General features: G+C 50.5%; 1 protein-coding gene across 3 annotated transcripts in view; it reads left to right on the top strand.

Annotated features, from left to right (window-relative positions):
• The window catches only part of MICALL2 (MICAL like 2), a 30,205-nt gene extending 19,105 nt beyond the window's left edge, over positions 1-11,100 (top strand). For all 3 annotated transcript variants that reach the window (XM_074886392.1, XM_074886393.1, XM_074886394.1), the window contains 12 exons: positions 302-961; positions 1,168-1,343; positions 2,215-2,290; positions 2,608-2,723; positions 3,236-3,385; positions 6,143-6,198; positions 6,692-6,815; positions 7,405-7,495; positions 7,866-7,939; positions 8,280-8,394; positions 9,379-9,425; positions 9,517-11,100. In XM_074886392.1, coding sequence (XP_074742493.1) covers positions 302-961; positions 1,168-1,343; positions 2,215-2,290; positions 2,608-2,723; positions 3,236-3,385; positions 6,143-6,198; positions 6,692-6,815; positions 7,405-7,495; positions 7,866-7,939; positions 8,280-8,394; positions 9,379-9,425; positions 9,517-9,614 — 1,783 coding nt within the window. In that variant the 3' untranslated portion in view covers positions 9,615-11,100. The remainder of the gene's footprint in view (positions 1-301; positions 962-1,167; positions 1,344-2,214; positions 2,291-2,607; positions 2,724-3,235; positions 3,386-6,142; positions 6,199-6,691; positions 6,816-7,404; positions 7,496-7,865; positions 7,940-8,279; positions 8,395-9,378; positions 9,426-9,516) is intronic.
• Positions 11,101-17,282: the final 6,182 nt, after the last annotated feature.

The following is a 17,282-nucleotide window of genomic DNA, read 5'->3' on the forward strand; positions in this document are numbered from 1 at the left end:
CTTTGGGACTGGAGGGACAGTGGTGTGGAACATTTTTTTTCAGAGTGGAGGCAACCTGGGCCTGCTCTTGACCCATGCATAGGGGAAACTCTTTCCACAGGTCTGTTTTCATCCGCACCTTTCCTTCTTCAGGCTGTGCTATCAGCAGCTCCTGTTTTGGTGCACACGGTGTCTGTTCACTGCCAGTGTGGTACCGTCACCCTCCCTGTGCTGACGGTGGAACTGTGCCTGCACTCTCAGCTGTGTGTCAATGACCTCTCAGTGCTCTGGAGGATGTTTTCTGAGACTTTTGTATCCACAGGTGCAGGCAGTGTTGGAATGTGCTTCTTCCTGGAAGCTACAAAGCTGGGCCTGAGCCTAGTACGTTCATCTGCACCAGTCACCAGCAGCCAGACAATGTCCAGATGTCTGATCTCCGCAGCACCAGGAACAAACCCGAGAGTACCCCAGCCCCTACTGCTGCCACAGTGTTCCAGAAGGCAGGAGAACCCAAGAAACCAGAGCAGGTGCTGAAGAAATCCAGCCAGGAAGGCCCTGCTAATTCAACCAAGCCATCTGTTTCATCTTTTGGAAGCTCTGGCTTCAAAAGTGTAAATACTTCATGCTCCTCTTCAGCTGTAAATAAATCAGATGACTGCAAAGGTACCCCATTGGGAAATAAAACAGATCACCATGAAGGTCCCCCATCAGGGCCTCTTCGGACAACCTCCACGACAAAAACACAGCAAGCCCGAGAAAATTTTTTCCGGTCGTTAGAGTCCTCCAGCAATAAAACCTCTGACACAAAAAACCAAGTCCCTTCTTCTCACGGCCCTGGTAAAACTGCCTCTGCCAGAACCACTACTGAGGTCAATCCAGTGAATGCTGAGAAGGATCAGGCACGTAACCATATTATACAGGCTCTGACCTCTCCAAACAAGCCAGGAGGACTTAGTTCCACTGGATCCTCATCATCCAGCAGGTAAGTACTATTTCTCTTTCCCTTTTTACTCCCAAGATGATCCTTGGAATAACTTGGAGAAGTCCCTGCATCTTTCTTCTCTTTTCCCTGACTGCTTTTGTGGCTGAGATTTAAAGACATGTAGAGGGACTTATCCAGGTCTTTGGAACAGAGGCCAATAAAAGGTCCGTTCTTTCAAAAACTCACTAGCTTGTTCTTTTTTGCAGTGGCAAGTTTTCTCCCACCAGTTCTCAGTGGCAGAGTCCAGCTCCAAAAGCACAGTCCAGCAAAACAGGGTACACAGCAGTAAAACAGGAAAAGATTACAGACCCTCTGCCCAAGAGCCAGGCTGCTAGCAAACCTGTTGATTCTGTGCACAAGCCAGAGTCAAAAGGCATCAAAGGTGAGGATGATTGATTCGCATACAGCTCTGCCTGGACACAGCAATGCCCACTTTATGCCTTTTTCTTGGACCAGTGCAATGAATGTGTCAGTGACTCCTGTACTTTCTGTCTGTACCACCACATAAGGGCTTTCTGAGTTCTGGTGCTCAACACACCTCCCATTTGTCCCTGTGCAATTGCTCCCTCTAGCATGGCAATTTTTTCTTCTCTGAGGATCTCCAGGTATTTGTAGTTATACTAGCTGTCCTCGAATTTTGGGATCGTGGTGGATTTCAGAGGCTTAGGTAGACTTCCCCAGGTAAGAGACCTTGCCAGAACTTCAGGATGATTTTGTGATTGCAGTTGAGGCTCACCCGGCCTCCTTGTCTGTTTTGAACCAAGCTTCCACTATGGTGACTGAGCAGTAGGCCAAGGGATGATGTTTTGGGGGTACCCAGTGTCTCAACCACTTCCAGATAGCCTGTCTTTTTTTGGACCAGAAACAGTATCTGTCTGCATTTTGCTGTGAGCTTGTGGGCTTTTTGTCTCTTCTCCTTCCTGGCCCATCCTTTGGTCTCTGAGATCTGAGCTGTTTGTGTTACATTGCTGTTGAACATGCCTGTTCATTTACACTGTGGGGCTGTGTTTCTGTAGCTGCGTAGATTTAAAGCATTTGAGCTGAAAGGGGCAAAATGCCACCAAGGTTATTCACTACCTGCTGTATGTGAATCTGTCCATGTTAAACTTGTTGAGCTGGTGCTGGTTTGCTGCAATAACATCATAGTGTCTACCCCAGTGCATGGCTTATCTCCTAAGATCCTCCTGAGACTCAAATCTGGCTTGTTTCTTTTTATTGGATCTGATATTATCTTGCTTTGTTCCTTTCTTCAGGAAGCATGAATGCTGGTGAAGACAAGTCTGAGACCCCAGCAGAGTGGAGATCTCGGTTGAAGCCTGTAACCAACAAGTGAGTGTCTTGGAGCCAGTCGGCCTCCATGGCAAGGGAATGGAGATGTCCATGCTTACACCTGTGTGTGTTGCTGCAGGTCTGTGTGCACATAGAAGGGAAGAGCTCCTGTGTTTTAATGCTTCTGTTTTCAGCAGTATTTGGGAAAGGCAAAGGCTTTCATTTCTGGGGAGGGAAAGCATATTTCAAATTGCTGGACTCTGATTAGAAAAATGTGACCATCCCAGATGGAGATCTAGCCCAGGATGTCCAGAACTCTTCCTGTGGATCATTCTGCAAGAGCAATGGTTTCCTACCTTTGTCTTTCTTCTTTGCAGAGACCAAGGTGGCTCTAAGAAACCTACTGATAACTCCCAGGTGGGAACAGGGAGCCCAGCACACGAGGAGACAAGGCCAAGTCCATTAGTTGTCCCATCAGCAAAGCAGGACTCTGGTATGAAGGATATAAGCTTTGCCTTCATTTTGCTAGTGAGGCAGGGGACAGTCGTTAGTGCTGCAAGGCACATGTAAGGAGCATGTTGGTGGAGATTGTGCCCTGCTTTCAGGGATTTTTGCTCTCTGCACCTGCTTTGGCCCTGTGGTGCCTTTATTTAGAGAGCCATCCTTCCCCAAGGAGAGGGACTTGGTCTTCACAGGGTGCCCTTCTGCAAGACAGCTAGCAAGATTTCACTTACTCTCACTTGCATAAATGTGAGAAAACTTGGTGGTGGTTCCCAACTGTTCATTCTAATCCTCCACCCTTCTCTCATACTCTGGCCTTGTAATGGGTGGTTTCTCCCTGTTTCCTTTGGGCTTGTGCCACTTGCTGTCATCAAGAGAGGAGAACTAGGTCTAGAAATGAAGGTGGCTGGTGGTGAGTGCCAGAGATGCTGGGCAGTAAAGGGATCTTTATGAAATGAGGGTTGAAATTTCTTGACCAAAACCTGTCTGTTCTTCTTAATCTAGCTTCATCTGGTGGATTTGTGAAGAAGAGGTTGACCCCCAGCTCAGATCTTATCAGGAGCTGCCAGAATTCAGAGCAAGGCTGGGAAGACCCTGGGGTCTCTGCCAAGAAGGAGGAAGAGGGCAACCATTTGAAGAAAAGCACTACCACATGTAAGGTTTCTTCTGCCTGCTTAAAGACATCCTCTCCTCTGCACTGTCAGGGAACAGGCTGAGTGGTCAGTATGGGAGATATGTCCCCGAGTTTTCTGTGGCTAAGCCTGTGGCTGTTGTCATGGGGGAAAAATCTGTGTCATTAATTGTTATTAGCCAGCTTGGCCTAAGTAGGAACCAGCCAGGCCAGAGAATTCAGTGGGAAAGGAAGAAATTGAAATAGGGATTTGTCAAGGTCACTGCCCTGTCATTCTTTAGACTCGAAGCTATGAAGAGGACCATCTCCTAATTCGGGGAACTGGGATCTAGTTGATGTCTCTGTTCCTCTCCAGTTGAGTGGCTTTGGGAAGTGAAAGGAATGCAGAGAACTGTCAGCCAGAGACTCCAGCTGGCAGGCCCCATGCTAGCAGCAGCCAAGGCTGCTGCTTCTTGGACTTTCAAAGATATCCTGACCAGTTTTGACCAGTTTGTCCCTACCCTTGATCCAGTTTCTTACTCCTGTATGTTCAACCACAGCTTTTCTGTGTATGTCTCCTCCTTTGCCCAGTTGTCCTTACTCCTACATATCCCACCACAATGCAAATGAAATTTCCTGGAACTAACCTGATGTTTGCTGCTGTCCTGTTTGCTCGGCTTGCTTTCTTTATCTCATCTGGCTCTGTCTTATCTGTTTGGACTAGAAGGTCCTCACAGCAGGGCTCAGCCCTGACTCTGAAGTTTGTCTCAGAGGAAGCAGGATGTGTCCCAATGGCTCAGTGACCTCATGTTTTAGTATTTGGTAGCTGGTTCCAGCATTGTCCTTAGCCTGCACCTCTGACAGCTATGAAGCATTCAAACTCCAGTTGTGTTGTCTATTTTAAAAGTTTAGCATTCCTCCATTGCCATTATTTCCCCAAAACTTTCCACCTCCTTTTTCCTCAGACTCAGCCACAAGGTTCAGCATTGCATCTTTCCCAGGAAGCGAGCTGTTAAGATAAGGGAGGGTTTATATCCATCTTTCTAAAGCTTAATGATTGCTGTTGGGGAGTGCCCACTATGGGAAACTTTCCCAGCAGTCTCCCCCCATTTTTTACATGTGTGCAAGTCTGCCATCTGAAAGGCTGTTCTCTTGTTGCTGTCACTTGGCAGCCCGTGGATTAAGGCCAGACTTGTTGCTCCTCTGTATAGGTCTTTACCTCAGCACTCAGAGGGACACTGTGAACAGCGAACTACCATTCCTGCCCTTAATCCCATGTGTGTTGCATGGGACTGTGCATGGTGAGCATTTCTGTAGATCATTCATTTTCTTTGGCGTAGGTAGTGTTTTCTGTTGAGAAAGGAGACTCCAGGGTTTTCTTGCCAACTGTCCTACTTCCAGTTTGCAGGCAAGCAGCCAACCCATCCTGCGTCTGTCAAGGCAGGACTTGAGGATATCAGGGGATATCAGACCCTGAGCTGGTCAGGAGTGTCATTTTACTAGCTGTTCCCCTCCAGTGACCTTGGTCTTCTCATGATCAGTGGTGCAGCTTTCTGCCTTGGTTGGAGGTGCTACAGAGGTCATTCAGAAGGAGCCTGAAGATGCAGAGCTGGGAGGGGGAGGTGGTGCTCAGGCAGTACCAGCAGACTGCTTGTGGCAGGCCAGGTCCCTCATGGAGGAACCTTTAAGAGAAATGTGAGTCGCAGGCAGTGTACAGGGCAGCAAACCAGCAGCATCCAGAGGGAAGAGTACCCTGACAGAGGGGAGCAATGCAGGAACAACACAGCTGATTGCCACATCCAGCATCTTCTCCTTCTGCACTCTTCCTAGAAAATGCAATAGAGCAAGAGCTGGGCAATTGGAGAGCTGTCCTTGAACTCTTCCTCGAGTCAGCACCAATTGCCAGTGACTCTCATGAGGCTCCCCTAGTCTGTCTGTCCTGTCTTTCTCCTTGCGTGTGCTGAGCCTGCACCGCTGCTGCCTTTCCTATAGCCTTGCTCTTTTGGTACTAGAGTTTTCCTTCCTTATCACATCATCCACGTATGCTTCTGTTCTCTCTCTGTGGTAATTATCCAGCCCAGCCCCTCGGGTATCTGAATACCTCACACTCTTCTGTAGTTATCCTTGCAGCACAGTTGGGCAGAGGAAGCTGAGGCACAGTGGAACAAATATGCATTGCTTAAGGATTGATTTTAATAGGTGTCCAGGGCCTAAATAATGCTGTGTAGCGGGGCCTAAGGGACTTCTCACCTAGGAAGTGTTTTGTGGAAGGAATTGAACCTTAGTTTCCTGAGACCTATGCTAAGGTCCCTAGACCATCTTTGTTTCATCAGTATTTACTGATACTTCTTTGTACAAGAGCACTAGAGGGGCATTTTTAAGTATATCTTGGTGTTCCCTATGACAGTAACCCAGTATTTCTGTTCTATCCTTTGGAAGCTTAACAAGGGGTGGGTTTTACCACAACAAATATCTTTGAGTTTTAACAAGATAAAAAACAAACATGAAAGTCAATATTCTCAGGTGCAAGATCCCAAGTCACACCTGAGTGAGGTGACTGCCTCTGCCCTGGGGATGAAAGCAGCACCCTGTGACCAGGCATGAGAAGTAAATCAGGCTGTGCTGTTTCCTGCAGACACGTCTCACCCTAGTCAGGCATGCCGATGCATGCGTGTCGTCAGTGCCCTCTGTTGCGTGGCAAGGACCCATTGTGCTCTCTGGTGGTCTAGGCACTGTCCCACACCACAAAATTATGTAAGGTTTATTGTGGCATTCTTTGTTTTTTTTTTCCTCCCTTCTAGTTAAACCTTCTGTTACGAAGAGCATCCAGAGCCCTGAAGCAGTGTCCCCAACTAAGGTATGGCTGGAAACCAGGTGTAAGTGGAACAGGCTGGGGTTGTTGGGTATCCTGCTGCAGTGCTTGCCCAGATATATCTCAGTTTGTCTTACTGGGAGTGTTTATTTGAATTCCCAGGGAAAGGGTGAAAGACTCTGGGGCAGAGACAAGATGGAGAGACTGCCAGTAATCTCCCATGCAGGGAGACAATAGAAGCTGGAATAAGACAGAGCCAAACAAAATTCTGGTAGACATTGCATCCCCCAACAAAGGAGGACAATGTCTGTGCATTGATAAGTGTGGGTAGATGTTTTCATTCACAGCAGATGTATCACAGTCTCAATGGGTACCACTCTGTTATGAGCAGCCAGCTCTGCATCTCTGCTGACTTGGCCCTTCCAGGACTTGGCTCTGCAGTTGGGCTCCTTATGTCATTTCCCATCTCTGTTGGGGCTGTGACCTCAGCAGGCAGTCTGAGGGCACTCAGCTGTATTTGGTCCTACATTTTTCCTAGCTGCACCCAGACTACCTCCCTGAGGAGGAAATCCAGGAGAAGGTGCGGGACATTGAGAAGCAGCTGGATGAGCTGGAACTGAAAGGAGTGGATCTGGAGAAGCAGCTGCGTGGCTGTGAGGGAGGTAAAGAAGACCGGGGACCAGCTCTGTTATGGTGGGGAGGTGTGAGGCTCATGTCCTACCCCTGGGCATTCTTGGCTCCATTCCTCGGAGCTCGTGCTACATTGTGAGACACCAGGTGGCCAAAGAATAGCAAGATAAGTCCCTGGGAATTTTGAACCCTCTCTGTCTGTTTCCTAACCTACTGTTGAGCAAGGTCTTCTGTTCATTTGGCTGAGGATCAGGGAGTTTGGGGAGTGGAAGGCTGCTATTGATCTGACTTTTGGATCCCAAACCAGACGGGCCGTCATGGCTGGCTCAGATTTCACAGGGCTTAGTGGGTTCATTCAGAATGGCAGAGTTGAGCCAGCCACATGAAAGATGAGCTGGGTGCCCTGTGGCAGAGTATCTGTGAGCAGCCTCCTTGAATCGGCAGGAAGTGATCTGCATCCTTTCCCTTGTACCCAGGAGTACTGAAGATGAGCTGTTTTCACTTGAGGTTGCTTGTGGCTCATATAAGTTATCCTGGGCTCTCCCTCAAGTCATTGAGTGTTTGAGCCAGGGAGACTGGATACAGCTTCTGAAGGAGTCTTGCCCTTTGTCTCCTTTGCAGATGAGTCTGAGGATGCCCTCATGGTGGATTGGTTCAAACTGATCCATGAGAAACAGTTGCTGCTCAGACAGGAGTCGGAGCTGATGTACAAGTAAGTACAACCAGAAATTCACCCATCCGCTTGTGCACTTCACCTCTGAGCAGTAAGCAGGGAAGGGTAGGGAACATGGCAGCCCAAAAAATAATGTGCCAGTTGGTGGGATGAGGGGAGGGCTTGAGGACATCTCTGGGAGAACTGCCAGCATCCTGAGGTATTAGCTGACAGGCCTTTGAGCACTGATGAGCACCTAGGGTCTATGATGAGTTTGTGGGGAGGGAAACCTTACGAATATGATGGAGGAAGATTTCCCTCAACCCACCCATACCCAGCAATGCAGAGATGAGGCTTTAGCACAATATGAGAAGGGTCTGGTCCTGGGGCATGGAGGGCAGCAAGTCATCACTTCTGTGGTCCCTTCCAGGATGAAACAGCAGAAGCTAGAGGAGCAGCAGTGGAACATTGAGACGGAGCTGCGACACCTCATGAACAAGCCAGGTAAGGACCAGCTGCACTGAGAGTCCTGCTGGCCCCTGGCAGTGTGGAACCCTCCGCTCTGCATGTCAGACCCGGGACGTCCTTCAGATCTGAGTGACACTGCCAGGGATTGCGGTTTCACTGCGGGGTGTCTCCTGACTGCGCTGTCAAGCTGTCAGGTTCAGACTTGCTGTAACAGCCAACCCACCTGCGCTGAGGGGATGTAAGATGTGCCCCTGAGCGTGAGGATAATAAAATCTGGACCTGCAAGTGGGACTTGCTGGAGCAGGGTGGAGGCAGGAGCCACAGCGGGGAGGTACTCATCTGTAGCTGTGACATGGGCTTCCCTTGTCTTGTGCAGAGGAACTGAAGACACACAGGGAGAAAGAGCGAGAGAAGGAGCTGCTGGAGTCATACCTAAACACGGTCAATGATCGGAATAGTATTGTGGAGTGCCTGGATGAGGACAGACTCAGGTGAGGGCCCTCAGACGGTGGGAGATGAGCCAACATCAGGGATAATTTCCATTGTACTTCTTCCGCTGCCCAGGCTGTAGGGGTGGGTAAATGGCTGTAATCCAGACTTCTGCTCCATGAGAGGTGGGTGGTGACCTGTCACCAACCATCTTGTCCTAAATGCTGCTGCCATTGCTTCCTTGGCAGCTGTTAGAAACTGAGATCAGGACTGCAGCCACGTTCAGTGCTCTCTCAAGCAAATGCTGCTCTGAGGACAAGGGCTGTGAAAATGTAGAAGGCAGGGGGAAGAAAGGGAGAGGCTGGAGATGGGGAGGATGAAGGCAGCACGGGAGCTGCAGGAGGACTCTGGGAACACGAAGCCAGGAATGTGTTCATCTGCTGCAGTAAGTGAAAGAACAACTGTAGCTGAGAGTTGGATCCTCCCCAAGTTCAAAGGAAGACTGCTGTGTCAAGTAGCTGGATTTGTGCCTCCTGTTGCTGAGAGCAGACTTGGTTTCTTGACCTCAGGGCACCAACTGCAGCTTGAGGATTCTAGTAATACCCAGGCTTTTGGCTCTGGCCTTGCCCAGGCCCAAGGAGACAGCAGGGTATTTGTCCCTGATTGTGATGAGCACCTCTGCAGCACCCCAGGCTACTGGTGTCTCAACTTTTATTCATCTCCTCGGTGATGAACACAAGTCAGTGCTCTCGGGTGATTCATAGGCCAGCTGGGGGAAGCACCTCCCTGCTGCAGTGCTGGACTGCCACGGTCTGGAAATCCCCGCACAGGCCCTTGCTTTCAAGGGAACCAGATGCAACTTGCTAATGTCTAGGACTCTTCCAACTGTTGTTTTTTTTTTTTCCCTGCGCCCTTCTCAGGGTGTGCTATGGACGTTGATCATTTCCGACTGGGGGAATAACAGTAGTCTTTGCATGGTTTTTGGTGTCTACCATCTTGTCATGAAACACAGCAAAGTTCTCTAATGCCATCCTGTTCCGTTACAGAGAGCAAGAGGAGGATCAGATGTTGGCAGACATGATCCAGAGGTTGGGTAAGGGCCCCTTCTACTCTTATGGAGCAGCACTGGGTAGCACTGGGGCTGTGGGTCTCAACCTGCTCTGTGTCTGCTCCCTCTCCTGCAGATGGATCTCTTGAGAGCCAGGAGCCAGAGAAGAAGAAGAACAAGTTCCGCTTGTCCAAAATATGGAAGCAGAAAAATAAGAGTAAAGCTCAGGAGTGATGATCCTTTGCCTGGTGGCCCAGACAGGGCCATCTAAGATATGTTCCTTCCTCACTGCTGCTTTCCTGGAGTCATGCAGGACTGTGATGAGGCTTCTCTGCTCCCTGACATGGAGACCAAAGGTTTGTGGACCAGAGGGACAGTGTGAATCCCTGCTGGCTCTGGTATGGGGCCCAATGATACCTTTTCCAGAAGATGGACTTTTAAGACTGTTTTCCTTCTTTGATCTAGCTCAGAGCTGGCTTCAGCCTCGTTGGCAGCTCAGGAGGTCAGAGCTCAGTTTACCCATCCACTGCTCAGGTCATTACAGTCCTGAATGCAGAAGCATGGCACTGTGTGTCACCCCACGGTGCCCCACTCCTGTCAGCCAGGGCTGCACGAAGGGTACTGTGCTGAGCTGCGGAAGGGCTGTTCTCCCTCCCTTCCTCCCTCCCTGCGTGTGCTGGGGCTCTGTGGCCAGGGTCAGAGACGCAGAGAGGGAGGTGCTACGGGGCAAGAGAGATTGAGGGTCTCCCCCTTACTACCCCAGTGCAAACTGGAGCGGGAGGCCCCACAGCTGGGGGGAGGCAGAGAGCAAAACCACCTCTGTATCTGTGGGGTGGGGTGTCCTAGACCCAGAGCGGTTGCAGCAGTAGTGCTCTGTTTCCAGACCTCCTCTTGGGAGTTGCTGTAGGCTCGTTTCTCAAAGCCATGAGGGGTTGCTCACTGCTTCATTCCCTCTGTGGGGGAGATTTGTAGCTTATTTCTCTGACTGCACAGTGAAGCAGGGTTTTCATTGTCTGTGGCCCATCCTGCTGAAAATGAACAGAAGTCTTCTTTTGACAACCTGGTGCTACCTGGGAGCAGAAGGGGATGAATGGGTTTGCCTCACCCATGAGTCTTCTGCACGGGACCAATTTTTCAATTATTAAGGCTCCATCCTGGACAGCCAGAGCCCTCAAGGGGTGCTGCCATTCACCTTGGTGGTGAGACCAGAAGAGTACCAGCAGGTCCTGGGCTGTTGGCAGTGAGTCTTTCTACTCTTCTCTCTGTCCAGTGGCTGCAGCCAGACACTTGCCCTGTGTGGCAGCATCCTCTCTTCCCAGTCAACCTGGGGGTCAGGGCAGGAGACAGGCAGAGAAAGATCAAATTGATTCACAATGCCTCTAGCTCTGGTATGTGTGGTCTTCCGTCCTCCCTCCAAGCCAGGTACTTTGTGGTTCCTCCAGGTCCTGTTCTGCAGCAGGGCCCGGGATTTTGCACAGAGGAGGTTTGCTGCCTGCTGTGCCCGGTGGCAGAGCAGAGGCGATGCGTCCCTTACCCACGAGGTGGCAGTGGGACTCTCTGTCCCAGGCAGCCGGCCCTGGGCACCAGAAGGGTGTGCTGGGTGAGGTACCATGTGCCCCAGGGGGTTCCTGGTGCCCACAGTGTGTGCCATGTCTGCACAAGTGGTGGGACACTCTGTACCTGCATATGCTTTTGTCCAATAAAGAATTGCTGGAGCAAATCTCAGAGTCCCAGTGCAGGTTTGGGTGCAGGTTACAGGGTGTGGGCTGCCCTGGTCACTGTGAGCACTGACAGTCCCTCTCTGGAGCTGTGAGTGGCAGCAGGAGTTTGGTGTACCTGTCATGGAGAGGCTGCCCTGCCCCGAGCTTGCAGACCAACTGCAGGTCCTGGGAGAGCAGAAGTGCCAAGGGGTTTCTCAGCGATTTCGTTTTTGTGTCAGACTGCCCCCAGCTCTCAGGTAAGTGCATTTTCCCCCTTGTTGCTTTAGCATCACACACGTCCCCAAGCCTTGTGGGATCTGAGCCTAGCCAGCAGCCTGGGGGAGAAGATGAGAGGCAGAGCTTGTTCCGCCACCGTTGTCCTGTGGCACTGGGGACGTGAATTGGTTGAACCGCGGTTTCACCAGGTAAAACACCAATGGAAGCGCTGTCACTACACTCTGCTCCGTGTTGGCCCATGCTTGCCCGGAGGGGAAGATGAGCTGTTTCTGGGGGACATGCTGGGGGACACAAGGGCTAGCGTGCTGTGCCTTGCCATCCTGGTCTGCTTGTCGTGAGCTCTTTCTTTCCTGGAGCTGTGTGTAACCATAAGGGGAGGGAGGAGGGCCCCTCTTCTGGACCTGGGCATTAGCAGCAAATCCCCGGAATTAAACCTGCCTGCGTGGGCTGCCAGCTGAGAGAGAGGAACCTGAAACCACCTCTGCTGAAGGAGAGAAATGGGTCCCCTTCCTAATGACTGGGTCCCCTTCCTACAGCTGTCGCAGGCTGTCGTTATTGCTGGGCTTTCATCTTTTTAGGCTCGGATTCTCCAACCTCAAGAAGTTTAGTCGGTATGGATTTGGGGGTGGCAGCATTGTCCAAAATCCAATCCTTCCCCGTCCAGGAGACATGGGGCAGTTCAACCTTCGCCCATCTTGAGGGCAGGCAGGACATGGGTCTGTGCAGGAATGTGATCACAAGGTGCTTAAAAAACAACCCGTGGGGCCCTGCAGTGGCAATGAATGCATGGTTTGACCTGATGTAAGGTTTGCTTTTGTGAGAAGGCCAACTGCTGCCAGGAAACAGGCACTTGTTACACCTGCTAGCTACGTGCTTACCTGCCTCCCTTTGAAGGGAAAACTACTGCTTCTGAAGTCTGTTGAAGATGGTAACCGTGGTCTAGGGGATATGAGGCTCACCTGGAAATGCTATGTGGGGTTAAAAGGTTTAAGGGTCTCTAGGTAGAGAAATCGTGAGAACAGGAGTAGAGACAGGGCCCCAGCCTTGCCACGCCACTGGGAATGGGAGGGCATGGGCTGGTGTGAGGCTGATGTCGAGACTGACCTCAATTATTTCTACACCAAAGATAAGCAGATAAATAGTGGAGTAGTGATCCAAATGCATCCTGCCACAGACCCAAACTCTTACCTGTTCTGATGGAGTGCTGTCTGGTGGCCAGGGTCTACCGGTACCAAGCCCCGTACAGCCTGCACAGCCCCACAGCTCCTGTACACCTGGACAACTGCTGGTTGTGAACATGAGGACAACCCAGTTTGTTCCTCCTTCCTCTACCTTGAATTTGGGACTCAAAGGATTTGCATTTCCACCACTCTCCTAATCTAAGGCTTGAAACGACCCCTAGACGAGCTAAACTGTTGGCTAAGGTGGAGAAAGGGAATGGCTTTTTTCCAGCTGGCTGCTTTCGGCTGAGCCGATTCCCCCTGCCTGACCCCGGTTTGCTCTCCCGGCACAGGCAGCTTTGCTTACCCCGTGGAAGTGCTCCAGGAGGCAAAGCAGGAGGATTTGGCCTTGGGACTGAGCGAGGAGGGAGGCGTTGGGAAACCAGCTCTCAGCTGCCTCTCCATTGTAGTCGCCCCTGAGTAATTAGGCAATCCAGGCACCCTCCTGTAACCAAAGAGGAATCAAATTCCTCTCTGTTCTCCATGAGAAAGGACTGTTTGTGCTCTGCTCCAGCCCCATCAGGCACCGAGGTCAGGCTGGCAGGGGGTTGACTGATACGTTGCTGTGTGCATGTGGGTGTCTGCATTTTGGTGATGACTGAGAGCTTAATTACTCTTCTAGGTCAGCTGCTCCACTTCCAAAATGGTTTTAAGGGGACTGAGCTTCCTGCTCATTTCCTGATGGCCTCCAGTTGGGTTCGTGGCCTCTCCAGCTCCTGGATACCTGGAGTGCTGCTGCTGCTTTCTTTGTAGCTGAAGAGGAGTGTGGGGAGCTGTACGGGGCCTGGGGGCTGCACCCCTGAGCCTCTGTTGTTTAGGAGGCTCTTGGGGGTCCTCCTGCAGGCTTGTGCTGACAGGGAGGCTGCTATCTGCTCCAGCAGTTCAAGACTTGCAGATGAAGCTGTGATTAGGCAGTGTGTGTGTGTGTGTCTCTTCTGCCGTTTTCTTTAATTACAATCTCGGAGGTAATTTCTGACGCATCATTAACAGTTCTGAGTAAACAAGGGGAATTCTCCAAATTATTCGCCATGAGCACAAAGGGAAATTGGCTTTCATCGTCTCCCTCTTCATCCAAGGAAGAAGCTGATCTGCAGTACACACAGAGAGGAGGGGAGCGTCGTGGCTGCCGTCGAATGCCTCAAGTCAACTTGAGACGGAGCAGCAACCCATCAAGTTTATCCAGCGGACTGGGAGGCCAGCTCTGCCTGCAGCTTTTTGTCCCTACTGCTGAGCTAAGTGGCTGAGGCTTGTCACGGTTGCAACTGCAAATGCAAAGTGCCTCTTGCCTATGAGAGCTTTGGGTGCTGCTTTTGAGTGTTCACCTCCTGTTTCCAGCTGGATGAATCGGTACCCAAGCTGCTCAGGAGACAGGACAGACCAAAAGCATCCTCGAGGCTGTGTCTGAGCATGGAAAGTGACACCCCAATCCCTGGCTGTTGGGGTGAGGGTAATGCCTGAGGCTAGCGCAGAGTCAGAAAGGGAAGGAAGGAGCACTGATATGGAGGGACTCGGGGCCTGGGAAACTAGGTTTGGTCCAAAGCAAGAACTCAGAGGGATGCTGGTGCACCCTGTGAGGGCAGCAGATAAGCCTGGTAGCTGGAATGGGAGGAGGTGGCTGGAGAGGACCTCTTTGCTGGGAGCCCATGGGAGAGCATTTCAGCCTAGTGCAGGGCTCAGGGGAAAGGGGCTTTGGTAGAGGGGAGCTCAGATGAGGCAATTGCACCTGTTGGAGCACCCACACCCCTCCCCACCTCGTGCACCATGCTGACAGCCCCTTCACCCACACTCCAGCACAGTGGCAGTGCATCTGCGGTAGCAACCAAGGGAGCGAAGGTTATTTATATTCATGTTGCAGCTCTGCCAGCCGTGACTCTGTTATCTGCCATGCATGAATATTACTTGAATACAGAGTTTGTCGTGACTATTCTTCCGCGTGAAACAAGGGATTTGCTGTGGGATGGGAGCCCTCCCTCCGGCTGTCAGTCAGGAGGGGTTTCCTTTTCCTGTCTCGTTGGAAGCCGCGTCCCCAGCAAGGTGAGACAGTGGACACTTTTTCTCTTGTTAATATCCATGTCTAATCTCCTCTCAGAGGGGCCCTTTGTCCTAGACTGTAGCCAAGATGAGTAATTCAGGGATAGATGAGACGCTATAATTGGTTTGTGACAAATTAAAACATTTTTCCTTCGGAGCTGAGAGCAGGACTGTGGTCTGGAGCTGTCAAGCGTCACAGGGGAGGGCGATTTTCGGAGTAAGCGCATTGCAAATTGGCTCCAGATATGCCTTGGAGTCTGAAATTAAACTCCAGCTGGTGACTCTTCTCAGTTGGGGTTTTATTTTAGGGGGTGACAAAGGGAACATGTGTGGGGAGGGACACAGCCTGATCAGTAAAGAGAACATGACTCTTTTTTTTGCATCATGCAATGAGCTGGGGACCAGAGCAAGCCATGGTGGGGATGCTGGGGAGCACCCAGAGGCGTGATGGGAGTGAGCAGGCCAAGAGCCAGAGCCCATCATTGCCCGCCTTGCCTCTACACTGCTCTCAATGGTTCCTCCATCACATCCCAGCAAGGAAGGACCATGACAAAGTTGCAGCTCACACTATCTCTTCCCTTGGTCATGAGTAGATGCCAGGTATGGAACCTCCTCAGGAGCTGCAGTCTGGTCCTTTCCCTGTAATACTTGTTTTCCTGGGCTAAGGAGAGTCCCTCACCTCCACGTGGAGAGCAGGGGACCAGCTAAAAGTCAGGAACATGGAGCTGATCAGGACAGACATTTTGATGAAGTACTTGGTTTGACCCCAAGGTGTTTATGAGCTGGTTTTGGGCAAAGGGATGGAGGCGGGAGGAAAACAACTTCCTGATGCAACTGGTTGGCGCTGCATAATGGAGAGTGCTACAGCAGCAGCATTTCCACCTTGCAATGGAGATGGATGGAGAATGAAGGAGTGCATGAACAGCAGGCTTGGGAAGGACGTGGGTCTGTAAAGGGGGTTTAAAAGAGACAAGAGGAGTCACAATGTGAGCTGATTTGTGTGTAAAAGGCAGTGGGGAAGAAAGCTCTGAGATGGGAAGAAGAGAGACCAAGTCTGGAGGACAGGGGTGTTGGGCCTGGGCCTCGCTAAACTGGTGAGGTGGAGACCACAGGCAGGCTCAATATGGGAATGGGTCAGACGAGCGGGAATGAGACCTTGATTTGTTTGCTTCAAGATTTTGTATCTGATACCAAAGAAAAAGGAGGCCCAAGGAAGGGGTGCCATGAGTTTTCCAGGTGGGCTGTATCTCAAAGTGAAGGAGACGGTCTGGAAAAGAAACTTGTAGGTATCAAAACAGAGAAAGCACAAGGCTGTCAGCAAGTTGGAAGAGTTCATACCCTGGAGGTGTTGGGTGAGGAAAGGGTTAGGAGATCTGGGCATCTCCTAGATACGAAGAGTAGAACTATCAAGCCACAGTGGCAGGGTGATGGTGATGGGGAGTTGGAGGCCTTGTAAGGAAAGATCACAGGATCTAGTTTAGCAGAGGAAAGTGCATAGGTGCAGCAAATCCTGAAAGGCAGGATCAGATGGTGAGCTGTGACTGGTGTCACTGGCATTAAGACGTTAGCTAATCCGGTTTAAGGGGATAAGCCCAAGAAAAACTATGGAGACCTAAACTGGAGCTTGTCACTCTCCTGTGGAAAGCAGAAGTGTGGAGGAGGAGGATTTGCTGAAAGAGTCACTGGATGATTGGTCAGAAACAGAGGGCAGCTGGAGGAGGGCTGTGAAGATGAAGGGTCGGGAGCTATAGAGTGGGAAGAAATGACAGGAGTCATCGAAAGCTGCATGGAGTAGACAAACCATTTGCTGAAGCAAGGAGAGGCCATGGGACAGCCTCTGTGAGAGGTGGCCAGGGCAGAAGATGATCTAGGGAGTGTGGGAGGGGAACGGATGTGAGAAATCAGGGAAAACCTGCTTAAACAGATGCCCGTGACGTAGTGCTGTGGAGGGTGTGCTGTACTTCAGAACTCACACTCAATTTTATCGTCTTCTCTAACTGTAAGTATGATGTTGTTGCAATAGAATAGCAAATGGATAGATCAAGTTCAATTGTCTTGTTGAGGAGGGTAAAATAAATACTTAGCTGCGTACTTTTTATCAATATTGCTGGATATATTTCAAAAAGGAGACAGGGCAGGCACTGAGAGTTTGTAACTGGAAATTGCAAGGTCTGGAAGAAATCGCTGGTCTAGTTTCAGTTCATATGTAACTTCGCGTGTTACAGTTCATCCAGGAGCCTTCTGGGCTGCACAGTCTCTCTTTTAATAGCTGACCTATAGCCCATCTTATTGGTGAAACTGGTAAGGTAGCAGTGGATCTACAGAAACCCAGTGATTATGGTCTGGGAAGCTTATACGATGCATATCAAAGCCAGTATGTGAATTGCGCAAGTGTGATGTAGGTCTGGCACTAAAGTGATAAGAGTCATATCAAGGGAATAACTTAATTAACTGGTCTTGATCAAAGAACTATATGAATTCAATAGCCCAGTTTTCAGCGCTAAATGATGAAGTTTAGAAAAACTGTACTTGACGCAATTATCAATTTTCCTGTCCAAGGAGCTTTGAAGTGGCGTTAAGAAGGGACAGTCTGTTGTTCCATTTAGGACAACTTCCTCCCTCCCTCCAGTGATCAGGAGGCAGAGGGGCTCCCTCTCCTTTTCAAGTGCTCATTTGAAATGGTCTGAAGCATAATAAACACTGGATGCCAAGGG

This window comes from Strix uralensis, chromosome 16 (assembly GCF_047716275.1).
Source record: "Strix uralensis isolate ZFMK-TIS-50842 chromosome 16, bStrUra1, whole genome shotgun sequence".
NCBI lineage: Eukaryota > Metazoa > Chordata > Aves > Strigiformes > Strigidae > Strix > Strix uralensis.